General features: G+C 34.7%; 3 protein-coding genes across 3 annotated transcripts; all 3 read left to right on the top strand.

Annotated features, from left to right (window-relative positions):
- The first annotated feature begins 4,045 nt into the window (after window positions 1–4,045).
- On the top strand, window positions 4,046–8,229 carry LOC133692334 (gamma-soluble NSF attachment protein-like). The gene is made up of 9 exons (XM_062113206.1): window positions 4,046–4,199; window positions 4,590–4,657; window positions 4,762–4,846; window positions 4,959–5,117; window positions 5,743–5,880; window positions 5,991–6,069; window positions 6,364–6,443; window positions 7,272–7,401; window positions 7,763–8,229. Exons 1-9 carry the CDS (start codon window positions 4,153–4,155, stop codon window positions 7,865–7,867), a joined length of 891 nt encoding a protein of 296 aa, XP_061969190.1. The 5' UTR covers window positions 4,046–4,152; the 3' UTR covers window positions 7,868–8,229.
- Window positions 8,230–9,051: 822 nt separating this feature from the next.
- Window positions 9,052–10,659, top strand: LOC133692327 (tetrahydroberberine oxidase-like). Its single transcript, XM_062113194.1, has one exon. The coding sequence runs from the start codon at window positions 9,052–9,054 to the stop codon at window positions 10,657–10,659; it is 1,608 nt and encodes a 535-aa protein (XP_061969178.1).
- A 378-nt stretch (window positions 10,660–11,037) lies between these two features.
- LOC133675740 (uncharacterized) lies at window positions 11,038–12,439 on the top strand. The gene has a single exon (XM_062097216.1). It carries the CDS (start codon window positions 11,038–11,040, stop codon window positions 12,163–12,165), a length of 1,128 nt encoding a protein of 375 aa, XP_061953200.1. The 3' UTR covers window positions 12,166–12,439.
- Window positions 12,440–13,312: the final 873 nt, after the last annotated feature.

Raw genomic sequence — 13,312 nt, 5'->3', positions numbered from 1 at the left:
CGAAGAGAGAGAGAGAGGCTTGTAGTGGCTATTATATCGTCGGTGAGGAGCTGGGTTAGTGGAGAAGGTTAGGCTTCTCTTAGTCATGACATTACTTAGGTGGAAGTGACTGAAGAGGCGGCATAGAGAGATAAAGGAGAGAGAGAACTATCGAATGGAAGAAATCAGAAACCTAGGAGGGGGTTGATTTGTGACCAATTTTGATCCCGATTTTCTTTTTCATCAGGCCATGAAATTCACCTCTATTTATAGGAGGTGGAAGAGGGATATTTCGTCTTTATTGGTGTCAAATCTTGGCCCTTGATTCGATCTAGAAGGATCCCACCTATTGGCTCAAAAGTTACTATCATGGATTGTTAGATTTGTTTCAAGAAAAAGGCTGGTTGGGTTGGTCACTTTGAGCCGGTGCTATAGCCGTTGTGGCATCAATCAGCCAGAACAGATCACACTAGCGTGTAGTCAGGTGTTAGGTGATCATTTTCGTGTAAGTTTTGTCCAATTTGATGGAAAGATAAAGCATAAAATGCTTTAGGAAGGAGGCCACTCGAGTAGCTTCTCTAGAGAAGAAGATGAACATTCAACCCCAAAACAAACGACGTCATTTTAGCAAAGTGCATTTTAAGCCTTCGATTTTTGACATCTCTCAATTACACTCCTGATTGGTTTCAAACTTTTAATTTTGTTCAATTTTACCCCTGACAAACTTCAATCTCAGCCCCAGATTCCAGCGCCTTTTTTTATTTTGGTCATTGGTTTTGGATTTATGCAATTTGACCCTTAATTGGCTATTAAATTTGCAATTCTCTTCAATTTCACCCATGATTTCAATCAATTGGATCCCCAAAGTTTGTCGCCTTTTTTCAAAATGGTCATTGACTGAGAATTTCTTTAATTTGGCCATTAACTAGCCCCAAAACTTTGATTTTCTTGTAAATTTACCCTTATTTTTAATCGATTGACTTGGTAAAAATTAAATTTGGTCTTCTAAAATTTCAATCTTTTCAATTATGCTCAAATTGGGCTTTCAAACTTAGATTTTTACCAACTAAGCACCTAATAAAATTAATTTAACCTAATTAAAGTATAATTAAGTACTTGCACCAAATTAAATCCTTCAATTAAACCAAAATTAATTCTTAAACATAATATAATTTTATTTTGACTTATAATTAAATCAAATTAACCTATTAAAAATCTAATTATATCCTTAGACTTAATTTTTATACAGATTTATCTAATAATGATTTAATTTAACTTGAATCTGCATTGTCTCTTTAGTTTTGGGTAAAGTAGGGTACAAATAGGCTCCTGATTCCATCCAAAATTGCAGACTGAGTTTTTTCTACTTGTGAAATCCTCTCGACATGTTTTTGCCAAAATGTCAATCTTCTGGCTATTTTTATTTTTTTATTATTTTTTATCTTTATTTTAGAGAAAGAGGTGAATTTGGGGAATAACCCATAAATGAGTTATGAAAAGAATCATGATAAATTTATATATGGCCTAAAAAAATCAAAAAATCATCCCCAAAACTGAAATCAACTTGAAACCAAAATCAAATCAAGCTCAAATATGTTTTTTTCACGAACTTTAAAGGTAAAAAACACCTAATATGGACTCCCTTTATCAAATAAAACCATTTGACATAAATATCGACCATTTTGGTGCCTTAAATCAGAGTCAATGATATTTTTCTCTAACAACTGTCAGAATTCAATGACCTCTCTCTCTCTTTTGTATTAAAATTCAATTTGAAAAAAAAAATGAGCACCGAAATCATATAATTTATGTTATTTTTAAAGTTAGAAGACCAAAGAATATCTTTACTGAAACTTCTAGCACGTCACCCATGTTTAACGCCTTTTAATTTTGGTTCTTATTCTTCCAATTTCATCCGTGCAGAAGAAATCCAAATCAATTACCTTGAATCAGAATCAAATAATCTAAAATAAATCTTTGAAAACCAAAATGAATTTTTTTAAAAAATAAATAAGGTTATTTACAGTGTTTTGTGAAGGGATGAACAATGTCTTACATAGTGTTCACCCTACATGTTTTAATTTTTAAGTAATGAAGTTGTCATGTTTAATTTTTTTTCACCTCATGCATTAAATATTATTTAGATATTTGATTAAATAAGCTGTAATTGCAATTGAGGTTAAACTTGTCCATTCAAATAAAAAATGAGTATAATTAACAGAATCTTTGCAAGTCTCAAAGAGAGGTAATGCGAGTTTAATAGTTGGTGAAAGGGGAATTCATGGAGGATGTGGTGGTTGATTAGGTGGTGGATGTTTGATATAATAGTAATGATTGTTTTTTAAATTATTTTTTATTTAGAAATTTATTAAAATAATATATATTTTTTATTTTTTAAAATTTAATTTTGATATAGATATATTAAAATAATCCAAAATAAATTTAAAATAGAAAATAATAATTTAAAAGCTTGAAACTAAGCTCAAGATGGTCATATAAAGCATTTAAAGGATGTCTTGGGGGGTTTTATAAATAAAACCTCAGACAAGATCTGTGCAAGGCCTCATATAGGTATTTTGTTTTTGTGTGATTGGGCCTTGGAACACTCAATAATTTTCCTTGCTTAATTTAACCAATCAGTTTTTAATTAAATTTTTAAGACTTATTATCTGATAGGAAAATATTTAAATCAATAGTGATCGTGAGCAACAAATTACTTTGTTTCATTTTGGGCTGCATGCCCATTCGCCACATGGCCCAAACGGCAGCCCCCGCACCGTTTGGGCCTAACCCAATATATATAACATAACAAATTACTTTGTTTCATTTTGGGCTGCATGCCCATTCGCCACATGACCCAAACGGCAGCCCCCGCACCGTTTGGGCCTAACCCAATATATGTAACATAGTTATAATCATAATTATAATAACTCCTACTCTAGGAGCAAGACCGCATGCAAGAATAACAAATTCCAAGATGTGCCTTTCTTTTATATAAAAAACAAATATCTCTGATAGTACACCTCTTTAATATTATGGTCATATATATTAAAAAATATCTATAAACCATTTTTAACTAAAGAAAATATCATGAAAAAAATCTTTTTGATTGCTTACCTCTAACTAGTTTGTTCATATATTCAGATAAGTGGTATATATTATACTATGAACTGAGTAAAATCTTTTCTAACATAAATATGTGCCTAGGCTATAATAACCCAAATTAAGTTAGGTTAATTTAACTAATTCGTGATTCAGGATAAAAGATTGAGATAACTCCATATAAAAAAATAAAAAAATAAAAAATTTCAAGGACCAATAACCCAATGTCAAAGAATGAAACTAAAAAAATAAAAAATACATGAAACCCATGATATGAGATCGAGATAAATCTATAGAAAGAAATGTAGAAAAAACCCACGAAACTAAGATTCAATAACTTAATGTAGAAGGACAAAATAAAAAAATCAAATAAAAAAAACCCTGAATCAACGCAGCAAACCTATAACCCGAGATATGAGACCAAAATAACCCCACAAAAAAAAAGAAAAAACTATAAAACTCAAGGCCTAATACTCTAAAGTCAAATGATGAAATTGAAAAATAATATTTGAAAAAAAACATAAAAAAACTAAAGTTAAATTAAGTTAATCCTTAAAACTAATAACCTGAGCTATGAGACCAGGATTACTTTATGGAAGACACATATTAAAACATCACCAAGCAAAGTCTTTAATCATTTAAAATTAAAAATAAAATAAAATAAATAATAATTAAAATAATAAGAACCAAATTTCTATAAAAAATTAAATGAAAGAAAATAATGAAAGAGTAAATTGAAAATTAAAATAAATTAAGAAAAAAATATATAAAAAATAGAACCAAAATTAAATATAAAAATAAAATAAAATAAAATTACGAGGGATAAAATAAAAAAAATAAAGAAAGAAAAAATTAAAAAACCATAAAAATAGCAATTAAATACAAAAATTAAATAAAATGTAATTCGTAAAAATTGAGTATTTATCAAAAACAATTAAAAAAATAGCATAAAGAAAGCAACAGCAAGACTGCATACTTGCTTTGGTTTACCTGTCTGTGTGCTCGTACATATACATCAGGAAAAAACAGAAGGAAAAAACCAGAGAAAACTAGTCCACCACCACCATCATCATGCCCGTTTCCGATCCCAATAAGCTAATTACCAAGGCGGATAAATTGTAAGCTCCCCCTTTCCCCTCTTTCTCTCTACGTGAAAGGATCCAATCTGCTTTTTTTCATGGTTCTAAATGATTTAGTATTGATGATGTTACTTGGTTTTCCTTTCTTGGATATGGCATTAAAGACTGGATTTTTGAAGTCGTAGATTGCTGAGAAATGCAAAAAGAACTCGACTTTTTTTTTATTAGGACAGGAAAAGCTCAAATGGGTTGATTGTTAATGTGAATTCCAATCTGCCCATTTGAATATTTTGGTGATTTTGCTATTTTTTTGAGAGAAAGAATGTTGGGTTTTTGAGATTCTTCAATGTTACGAAAATTTGAAGGTGACACATTTCTTGGATCGGAGTAATTTTCATTGTTTTAATTTAGCTTTTCTTTTGTTGTTAGAACTAAACTGAGTCTTACAAGATGGAGTGCCGATTGGAGAAATGCCACTCTTTTGTATGAAGAAGCTGGTTAGTGATTGAGATTATCTGTTTGTGTATTGTTTTATATGCAGAATGCACGAATTATGGTGGGTTTTTTATTTTTATTTTTATTATTGATTGTTTTGTTATAGCTAGCTTGTTTAGGGTCGCCAAGAAAAATGAGAAAGCAAAAGAAGCATTTGAGAAGGCTTCCAAAGGACAAGAGATGCTCTCTTCGTATCCTTGTTCTAGTTGACATTAGTCTAGGGGTGATTCATAAAGTATTAATATTTTTTGGTTTTAATGTCCATAAATTTGCATTTAGTTATTTTCTTAATGAGAAAATCAGACCTTGGGATGCTGCTAAACACATGGAGTCTGCTGCTGCTCTAGCAAAGGAACTAGGCAACTGGAATGAAGTCACTGACTTTTATAGAAGAGCGTCTGAGTTGTACATGGAGTGTGGGAGACCACAGCCGGCATCAGATGCTCTAGCTAAGGCTGCTCGGTAAAGATTTAGTTTACCTGTTTTTGTATTTAAAATTTACCATTTCTACATAGCTGTTTCGGTCAAGCACTTGGGAACTCATTTATGGCATGGAGAAATCAGAAAACTTCAGAGAGTTATTGGAAGTGCCATTAAAGATTTTAATGGTTCACAAAGTTTAGATGTGATTTTCTATTCACATCCTTTAGCCTGTCAAGATCGTAATGTCTGTCATATTCTCATTTCTTCCATGGCTCAATCTGGATAAAAGTTTAACTTCAAAATGCTTTGTAAACAAATAACTCAAATTTAGGCCTTTAGGGTATGTCCACCTTGAATGCTACATCACTGGCGTCTGCGTGTAGCATGCTTATTCCATGATCACAAATGATTTGCTCCCCCCTGCCCTTCTTTCCAAGCATGTGTTTTTATAGTGTAATAATTTACTTTGATTTTTCTGCTTTTTATCCTTTCTCAATTCATAGTTGCACTTAGTAACTTCATCCTTCAACACTAGGAGAATTTTCATTTTAGTTTCTTTTGCCACTCAGCTGACATGCATGCTTTCTCCTTGTGGCACAAAATATTCAGTGTAGCTTAACAAATTGGACAATCTTTGAAAAGTATCTTCTTTCCCCTCTCATAGTGCTCTGGAAGATGCTATGCCTGAAGCTGCTGTTCAGATGTACAATGATGCTTCTGCTATTCTTGAAGAAGATGGAAAAGAACAGATGGCCTTTGATCTATACCGTGCTGCCACTAGTGTGTATGTAAAGCTTGAAAAGTAAGGGTTTATTATGTATGAGCAGTATGCATTAACTGCAAAATGTTCAATCGAGGATGCTATTAGACAATTCTAATTTCTAAGTCTTGTGGTGGTTTTACTGCCTGCAGGTATAGTGATGCTGCATCTTCTTTGTTGCAATTGGGTCTAGCAGCGGATAAATGCAATGCCACCAATAGCCAGTGCAAGGTGTAACTTTAAGTTGGTTTATCTATTTATATATTTCCTATTCCGTTTGTTGTTTCCCTTCATTCAAATTTGTATATAAAACTACATCAACAAAGACACCTAGTGCTAATCATGCTCTGAGACACCTCAGTTTCTTCTCTTTTGTTTCTTCAACATGGCATTTATGCTTTTAGGACATATTTCCTCTCTTTGCACTTTGCAGTATGATTTAGTTTTCCTTTGTTTTTTTTGTCATTTTATCCTTTTCATGTCCACAAAAATTTGTTCATCTTACATTATCCTTATTTATCACAGGCATATCTTGGTGCAATTATTGTATACCTTTACGCTCATGACTTCAAGCAAGCAGAGAAATGCTACAATGATTGCTCACAGTATGCACACTTTTCTGACAGTATTCTGTAGTTGCTTGATGTTCTATCAATATGATGGTTTTGGTTTTGCCAAGTAGGTTCTTTTGATTTCCTGACAATGTAATGATGGAGGTGGTGGTGGTGGTGGTGATCGTACTAGTTAGTGCATTGTTGAATGATGAGATTAAAATCAAAGTTGTAGCAGTCTTAAAACAACAACAACAACAATAAACAATAACAACAACAATAATAATTGATACTAGTTAGTGCATCGTTGAATGATGAGATTAAAATCAAAGTTGTGGCTGTCTGAAATCACCTTCATCTTGCATCTTCAATATCTGACATGACTTAAAAATATTAAAGCAGCACTCTATATTTTTTCAGAGTCAATGAAACCTCTAAATTGTAAGTCCTTGTAGTTTTCATTATTGATTGCAATCATCATGAGGTGTAGCAAAAAAATAGTAAGAAGTATTCTTTCCCCGACAACATCAATCTCTGGTGGACATTTCTGCAAAATGTTTTGTAGTCACATGAAGATACAGAATTTGAGTTCCAAGGAACTTCTCCTGAGTGATTTGATTTTTTCTTGCTAATAACAAGTCCAGTGCCTTTTAAGAACTATTCGTGGAACTGTGTATATACCAGCTTGTACACTTTTCTTTTTGGGGACTCAGATTAAAGTGCAATAACACTCAGAGAACACAGTTTAATACTTGGAAGAACTTTTTTTTTTTTTTTTTTTTTAATATGACTGGTACTAGTGTTTTCACCCTTTACCCATTTTGTCATTGCCTTGCTTGAAGTAATTGATAACACTTAGATTTACTGCTTGGGTTTTTGCAGGGTTGATGCTTTTCTGAGAAGTGACCAGAACCGCTGTGCCAGTAAACTGCTTTCGGCTTATACAGAAGGTGATATTGAAGAAATCAAACGTGTGGTTCAGTCCAGCACAGTTTCAAATCTTGACCATGTGGTAAATCTTTAATCTGTTTTCACTCTGCTTGTTGAAAATGCATCTGCTCATCTCACATTGACAGTACTCTGTTGTGTTTTGATTGTTGGTCTTGGATTTACTCACATATCTACAAGAAACTTATTCAGGCTTCTTGGATGCATACTTATTGGCAACCTTTTCATTCTATAATTATGCGACATGCTTACAGGAGAGATTATAGACTATGAAATTTCGTTTGATATGATGTCATCAACACCTTAGGGCTTTGGTAGTCATTTGAGAATTGAGAACTTAATGTACCATCACCCCAGGCCTCTACTGCTAAATTAATAACTTCTTCAGCCGATTGCATTTATTAAATTGAATTACATGGCTTCAGGTAATCAAGCTAGCAAGAAAGCTACCTACTGGTGATGTTAGTGCATTGAAGACTGATGTTGACAAAGAGGAGGAAGAACCATTGGATGAGAATGACCTCACATAATTTCTCGTCTAAAAGATGATTTATACGTAACATTTGTTTCAAAATGGGTGGGTTTTGGTGTCATATACAGCATGTATAAAGCATTCAGTAGTCTAATATGATATTCGGACTCTGTAATTGTTGCCTTTTGTGCTTGAAAGCGTGTTTAATATGTAAAATCTTCCGGTACTTAAATTTCGGTCATTGTGAGTATGACACAGCAGTCTCAAGATGCCATGAGGTGGTTTTTGACGCCTTCCAAAACAAATTCAGAAGCTCTTAATTGCGTGTCTTACATGTACGCTTCTAGATTTCAAATATCTGTGATGTGCATTTTCACCTCATTCATGTGATAATAAAGAGTGCTCTCATAACTTCCAAAATCTTAGTTGATACATCTATGCTGTAGAGTTGAATTTTCTCATGAAATATTTGTTATTATTCATGTTCCAAGGCTTAAATTAAGCCGAGCTGAATACATTGTTCAAGCACTGAATGATTCTAACAATGCATAAACTACAGATAAGGAAGACATGAGGATATAGTTTTGACATGGTCAACATAAGAAGATGAGAAGTTCTGCTGCTAGAATTTCTTAGCTTGTTAAGGATGAATAAGCTCATCATGCTTGGAGATTTGCAGGCTATTTCATTTCATTAATTACTGTGGAAAAAAAGTCAGGAGTTTGGAAATGGATTAATCAGAACTTTTCTACAACGGCTAGTTCAAATATTAGAAAAGTCTAATCCTGGTAAAGAAAACGTTTTAACTTAGTGCAATAAGCCAACAAATAATGCTATTGAACAGTGTATTTGCCAAGATGGAAAATGGAAGAAGAGGGAATGAAAGATCATTTTCACCAACTATATGGGAATGGATCCCGTCTAATTGTAGAATGGTTAAATATTTTGCAAAAGTAAAGTGAAATTTGTGGCCTTCGTGACTTGTCAAAGGCATATGTTGTAGAGTTTGCCTGTGAACAAATGCTGAATGGTCAAACTTCATGTTGTCTTGCCATGCAAATTGACCATTCATTTCTTGAATTGTTCCCATGTTGCTCTGGGTACTAGATGGCGAAACAGTGTTTTTCAACATTCACGTTCAATTATTTTCAGTTTCTTGTTCTCTCTTGAGCAGCAAGAGCTAGCCTGTATTGCTATAAATAGAGTCCCTTCTAGGCTTCTACAAAGAAGAAAATACTGGACATGACTTCTCTAAGCTTTTTTCCAATGTTGTCATTCCTGTTTTTCCTTATTTTTTCGTTCTCGTGGGTAACTTCAGCTCACACTCACGAGAGTTTTCTTCAATGCCTTGATTCCCAAAACTCCCACTCCATTTCTAAGCTCATTTACACCCCAATCAACTCCTCATATTCATCAATCTTGCAGTTTTCTATTCAAAATCTCAGGTTCAACACAAGTTCCACCCCAAAACCTCTAGTTATTGTTACTCCCACCAACATATCCCACATTCAAGCTGCCATTATTTGTTCCCAGAAGCATGGCATGCAAATAAGAATTCGAAGTGGTGGCCATGATTATGAAGGTCTTTCTTATGTTTCTACGTTCTCATTTGTGGTAATTGATCTAATCAATCTTCGAACAATCAACGTTGACGCGGAGAATAAAACTGCATGGGTTCAATCTGGGGCGACAATAGGCGAGGTTTACTATAGAATTGCTGAGAAAAGCAGAACTCTTGCTTTCCCAGCAAGTGTTTGCCCTACTGTAGGTGTTGGTGGACACTTCAGTGGAGGAGGGTATGGCATGTTGATGCGTAATTATGGCCTTGCCGCAGATCACATAATTGATGCACAATTAGTTGATGTTAAAGGTAGAATTCTCGACAGAGAATCAATGGGAGAAGATCTATTTTGGGCCATCCGAGGTGGTGGAGGAAATACTTTTGGTGTGGTTATTGCTTGGAAAATAAGTCTAGTCTCAGCTCCACCTACTGTGACTGTTTTCAATGTTCAAAGAACACTGGAACAAAATGCTTCCAAGCTTGTCCATCGGTGGCAGTTCGTAGCGGATAAGCTTCATGAAGATCTCTTCATCAGAATTATTCTGAATAGAGTCAATTCCACTGAAGAAGGAAAGTCCAACACAACAATACAAGCCTCATTCAATTCATTGTTTCTTGGTGGGATTGATAGGCTTCTTCCATTGATACAAGACAGCTTTCCCGAGCTCGGTTTGGTAAAAGAAGATTGCATTGAAATGAGTTGGATTCAGTCTGTCCTCTACTTCGACGGATTCCCAAGCAACTCATCCTTGGATGTTTTGCTTGATAGAACTCCTTCAACTAGAAGGAATTTCAAAGCGAAATCAGACTACGTCAAGGAACCTATACCCGAACTTGGATTGGAGGGGATATGGGAAAGGTTCTTCGACAAAGACATCAACACACCAATACTGATCTTCAGCCCTTACGGAGGAAAAATGAGTGAGATTTCAGAGTCTAGCATCCCATTTCCACATAGAGCAGGGAACATATACAAGATTCAACACCTAATATATTGGGATGAAGAGGGGATTGTGGCAACTAAGAGGCATATAAGCTGGATCAGAAGACTCTACAGTTACTTGGCCCCTTATGTTTCAAAAACTCCTAGAGCTGCTTATGTCAATTACAGAGATCTTGACATAGGGATAAATAATCATGCAGGCAACACAAGTTATAGACAAGCAAGCATCTGGGGCCTCAAATATTTCAAGAATAATTTTGACAGATTGGTACATGTGAAGACTGCTGTTGATCCTGCTAATTTCTTCAGAAATGAACAAAGTATCCCACCTCTATCTTCTTGGTGATAGGAGAGATTTAAAAGATCAGATGGAAAATATTTCAATAAATGTGTTTTTCTGTACTTAGACATCAATATTTTTTTCTTATGATATGCTGGACTATGATTTTGACAGAATTGCCTTGACAAATTCCAAATGCCACTAACAATCTATCATAATTACAGGAAACACCCCCCCCCCCTCCTCTCTCTTCAACAGTTTTTGGCGGGAAGAGTTAGTTATAAGTTGGACACAATCTCTCCACCTAAAGGAACCATGAAGCCAATAAGACTATTCTCTCATCTCTATTAGATTTTCTCCTCTTTAACACACAAACCTAGAAGAACTCGCGAAGATCTCAACTGAAGGTAACCAAATTCAAGAAAATCAAGAACCTCTCTCTTAATGGCCAAATACCTCTTCTCTTTCCTCCTCCTCCTCCTCACCACCACCACAGCCACCTCCACCTTCAATCCCATCTGCACCTTTAGCCCCACACCCTCACCCACCTCTGCCACCACTCCTGCTCCAACTCCCATCACCAATACCAACACCAACATCGCCCTCTCCCCCACATTTGCACCATCTCCCATTATCACCATCCCCACTCCTGCACCCTCTTCTGCTCCAACTCCCATCAATAATACCACCACCACCCTCACTCCCACAACCACACCCTCGACTGCCCCTACTCCAATTCCCACTAACAAAATCACCCTCACCCCGACATTTGCCCCCAGTCCGGCCCCAACTCCCACCATCATCACCCCCATATTGGGCCCCAGTCCAGCCCCAACTCCAACCAACAGTTCCATCTTCACCGCCACCTTCTCACTACCACCAACACCACCATCAACATTTACACCGCAACAAGATGACCTCAAATTCGTCTTTCAAGAACAAATCTACAACATCATTGATGCGATACTTGGTACAGGAGATTTCAAGAACTGGGCCAATGCCCTCAGCATGGCTGACTCTACCACCTTCCCTATCTCCGCCACTTTCTTTATCCCGTCTGACAACTCTCTTTCTCCTATTACCACCTCCGCTGACCCTGACATCTTCCCTTACCACATTGTCCCTCAACGCCTCTCTTTCGCTGATCTCCAGCAATTTAAGACCTTCTCTCGCCTCCCAACTCTCCTTTTTGACAAGTCCATACTTATCACCAACAATTCTGCATCAAATTTCACCCTTGATGGCTCTCGCCTGACTCATCCTGATATCTACACCAATGCTGCCATTACAGTTCACGGCATTGATAACCTTCTTGATCACTCAGTTTATGGTACTGAATCTGTGAAGAACTCTTCAAAACCAGACGCGGTTGGCCCGCCACCAACTCCTGCTTCTCCTCCTCGTCCTACTCCAAGAACATTTGTTCCAAGCACTGCAGATGATGAAGAGTTTACTGTTCATCAGCATGGAGAGTCAGATGCGGCTTGCTTGTGCACTGAGGTGTGGACTGTTTTCTTGGTTCTTTGTGTGGCTTTGGCATCCAAGTTTCAAAGAATGATTCTTGTCCATTGATGGGTTCTTGCTAAAGAACTAAGACAATCAAGAAGTACTGTATTGCTAGTTGGATCTTTTGCAGCTTTAGGCTCGTGCTTGTTAAGAGTCAGCATCAAAACAATCAATTGGGTCATTTCCAATTTCAAAGATGAGATTTCTTCTCCTTTCTTTGTTAATGTTGTAATTCATTAGACAGGGAAGGATTTGTTCTTGTAAATGGGCTTTAGCAGAGTTGACAAATGGAGGGCCGGATTGTTAACAGATTAGAGGCAGGGATTTGAGGTCCGTTCAATGATCTTTCATGGCATTTGTAAGATCGTTTAAATGTAAATCTGATGCAGAATTCATGAACCTATTGGCTTTAATTGGCTGAAAACTCCTTGTTAATTTCAGGTGTCATTTTTCTTTTTAGTTGCTATAAGTTCTTATGGTTTCCCTTAAACTCATAACATAGTAGTAAGATCGTTTTTGTTTTATTCACATCTATTTATGTCAGAAGAAAAAAAATAAAATTAACAATTAAAAAAAATATAAGAACATATTTTATTATAAATAAATTGTAGCTTTAGACAAATATGTATTGGGGGTTTGACACTATTCTATATTATTCATCATGATCAAAATTATGCCGTTTAGAATGTTTAAGGTATAAAACAACATCTTTTTCTTGAAAAAACTGTAGTGATATATATATATATATATATATATATATATATATATATATATATATCAGCATTTTGATCATTGTTGTTTGAGGTTTGTATACATTGGTCCTCAAATTTCATTTGTAACAAAAATTGGTCCTCAGATGTATTTCTAGAGAGAGAGGGAATAAGAAGAGAGATTTTTGATTTTTTATAAAAAAAAAATCTTTGGTTAAAACTTGTCAAAAATGTCTTTAGTTAAAATTCTCTTTCCTAGTTTATGTATTTTTTTTAATAAAAACATGTTTTTTTATTAATAACAATTTCTTTTAATAAAATCTAATCATGATATGAAAAATAAATTTTAATTAAAAAATATATATCTTGATAATCTTTATGTGTTTATATGTGAAAATAAATGAATAATTAAATTGATAGAATTATATAGAAATTTATAGTTAATAAATAATAAAGTATTTATTTTATTCTCATTGAATATATATGAACATATTTTTAAAAGT

The sequence above is a fragment of the Populus nigra genome, chromosome 1 (genome assembly GCF_951802175.1).
Source record: "Populus nigra chromosome 1, ddPopNigr1.1, whole genome shotgun sequence".
In the NCBI taxonomy this organism is placed as follows: domain Eukaryota; kingdom Viridiplantae; phylum Streptophyta; class Magnoliopsida; order Malpighiales; family Salicaceae; genus Populus; species Populus nigra.
This window is presented reverse-complemented; position numbering and strand designations above follow the sequence as displayed.

Coding starts and splice junctions, on each gene's coding strand:
- LOC133692327 (XM_062113194.1), top strand. CDS start 9,052: ATGACTTCTCTAAGCTTTTTTCCAATGTTGTCATTCCTGTTTTTCCTT.
- LOC133692334 (XM_062113206.1), top strand. CDS start 4,153: ATGCCCGTTTCCGATCCCAATAAGCTAATTACCAAGGCGGATAAATT. Junction 4,200..4,589: donor ATTACCAAGGCGGATAAATT/GTAAGCTCCCCC, acceptor TTTTGTTGTTAG/AACTAAACTGAGTCTTACAA. Junction 4,847..4,958: donor GGACAAGAGATGCTCTCTTC/GTATCCTTGTTC, acceptor TGAGAAAATCAG/ACCTTGGGATGCTGCTAAAC.
- LOC133675740 (XM_062097216.1), top strand. CDS start 11,038: ATGGCCAAATACCTCTTCTCTTTCCTCCTCCTCCTCCTCACCACCACC.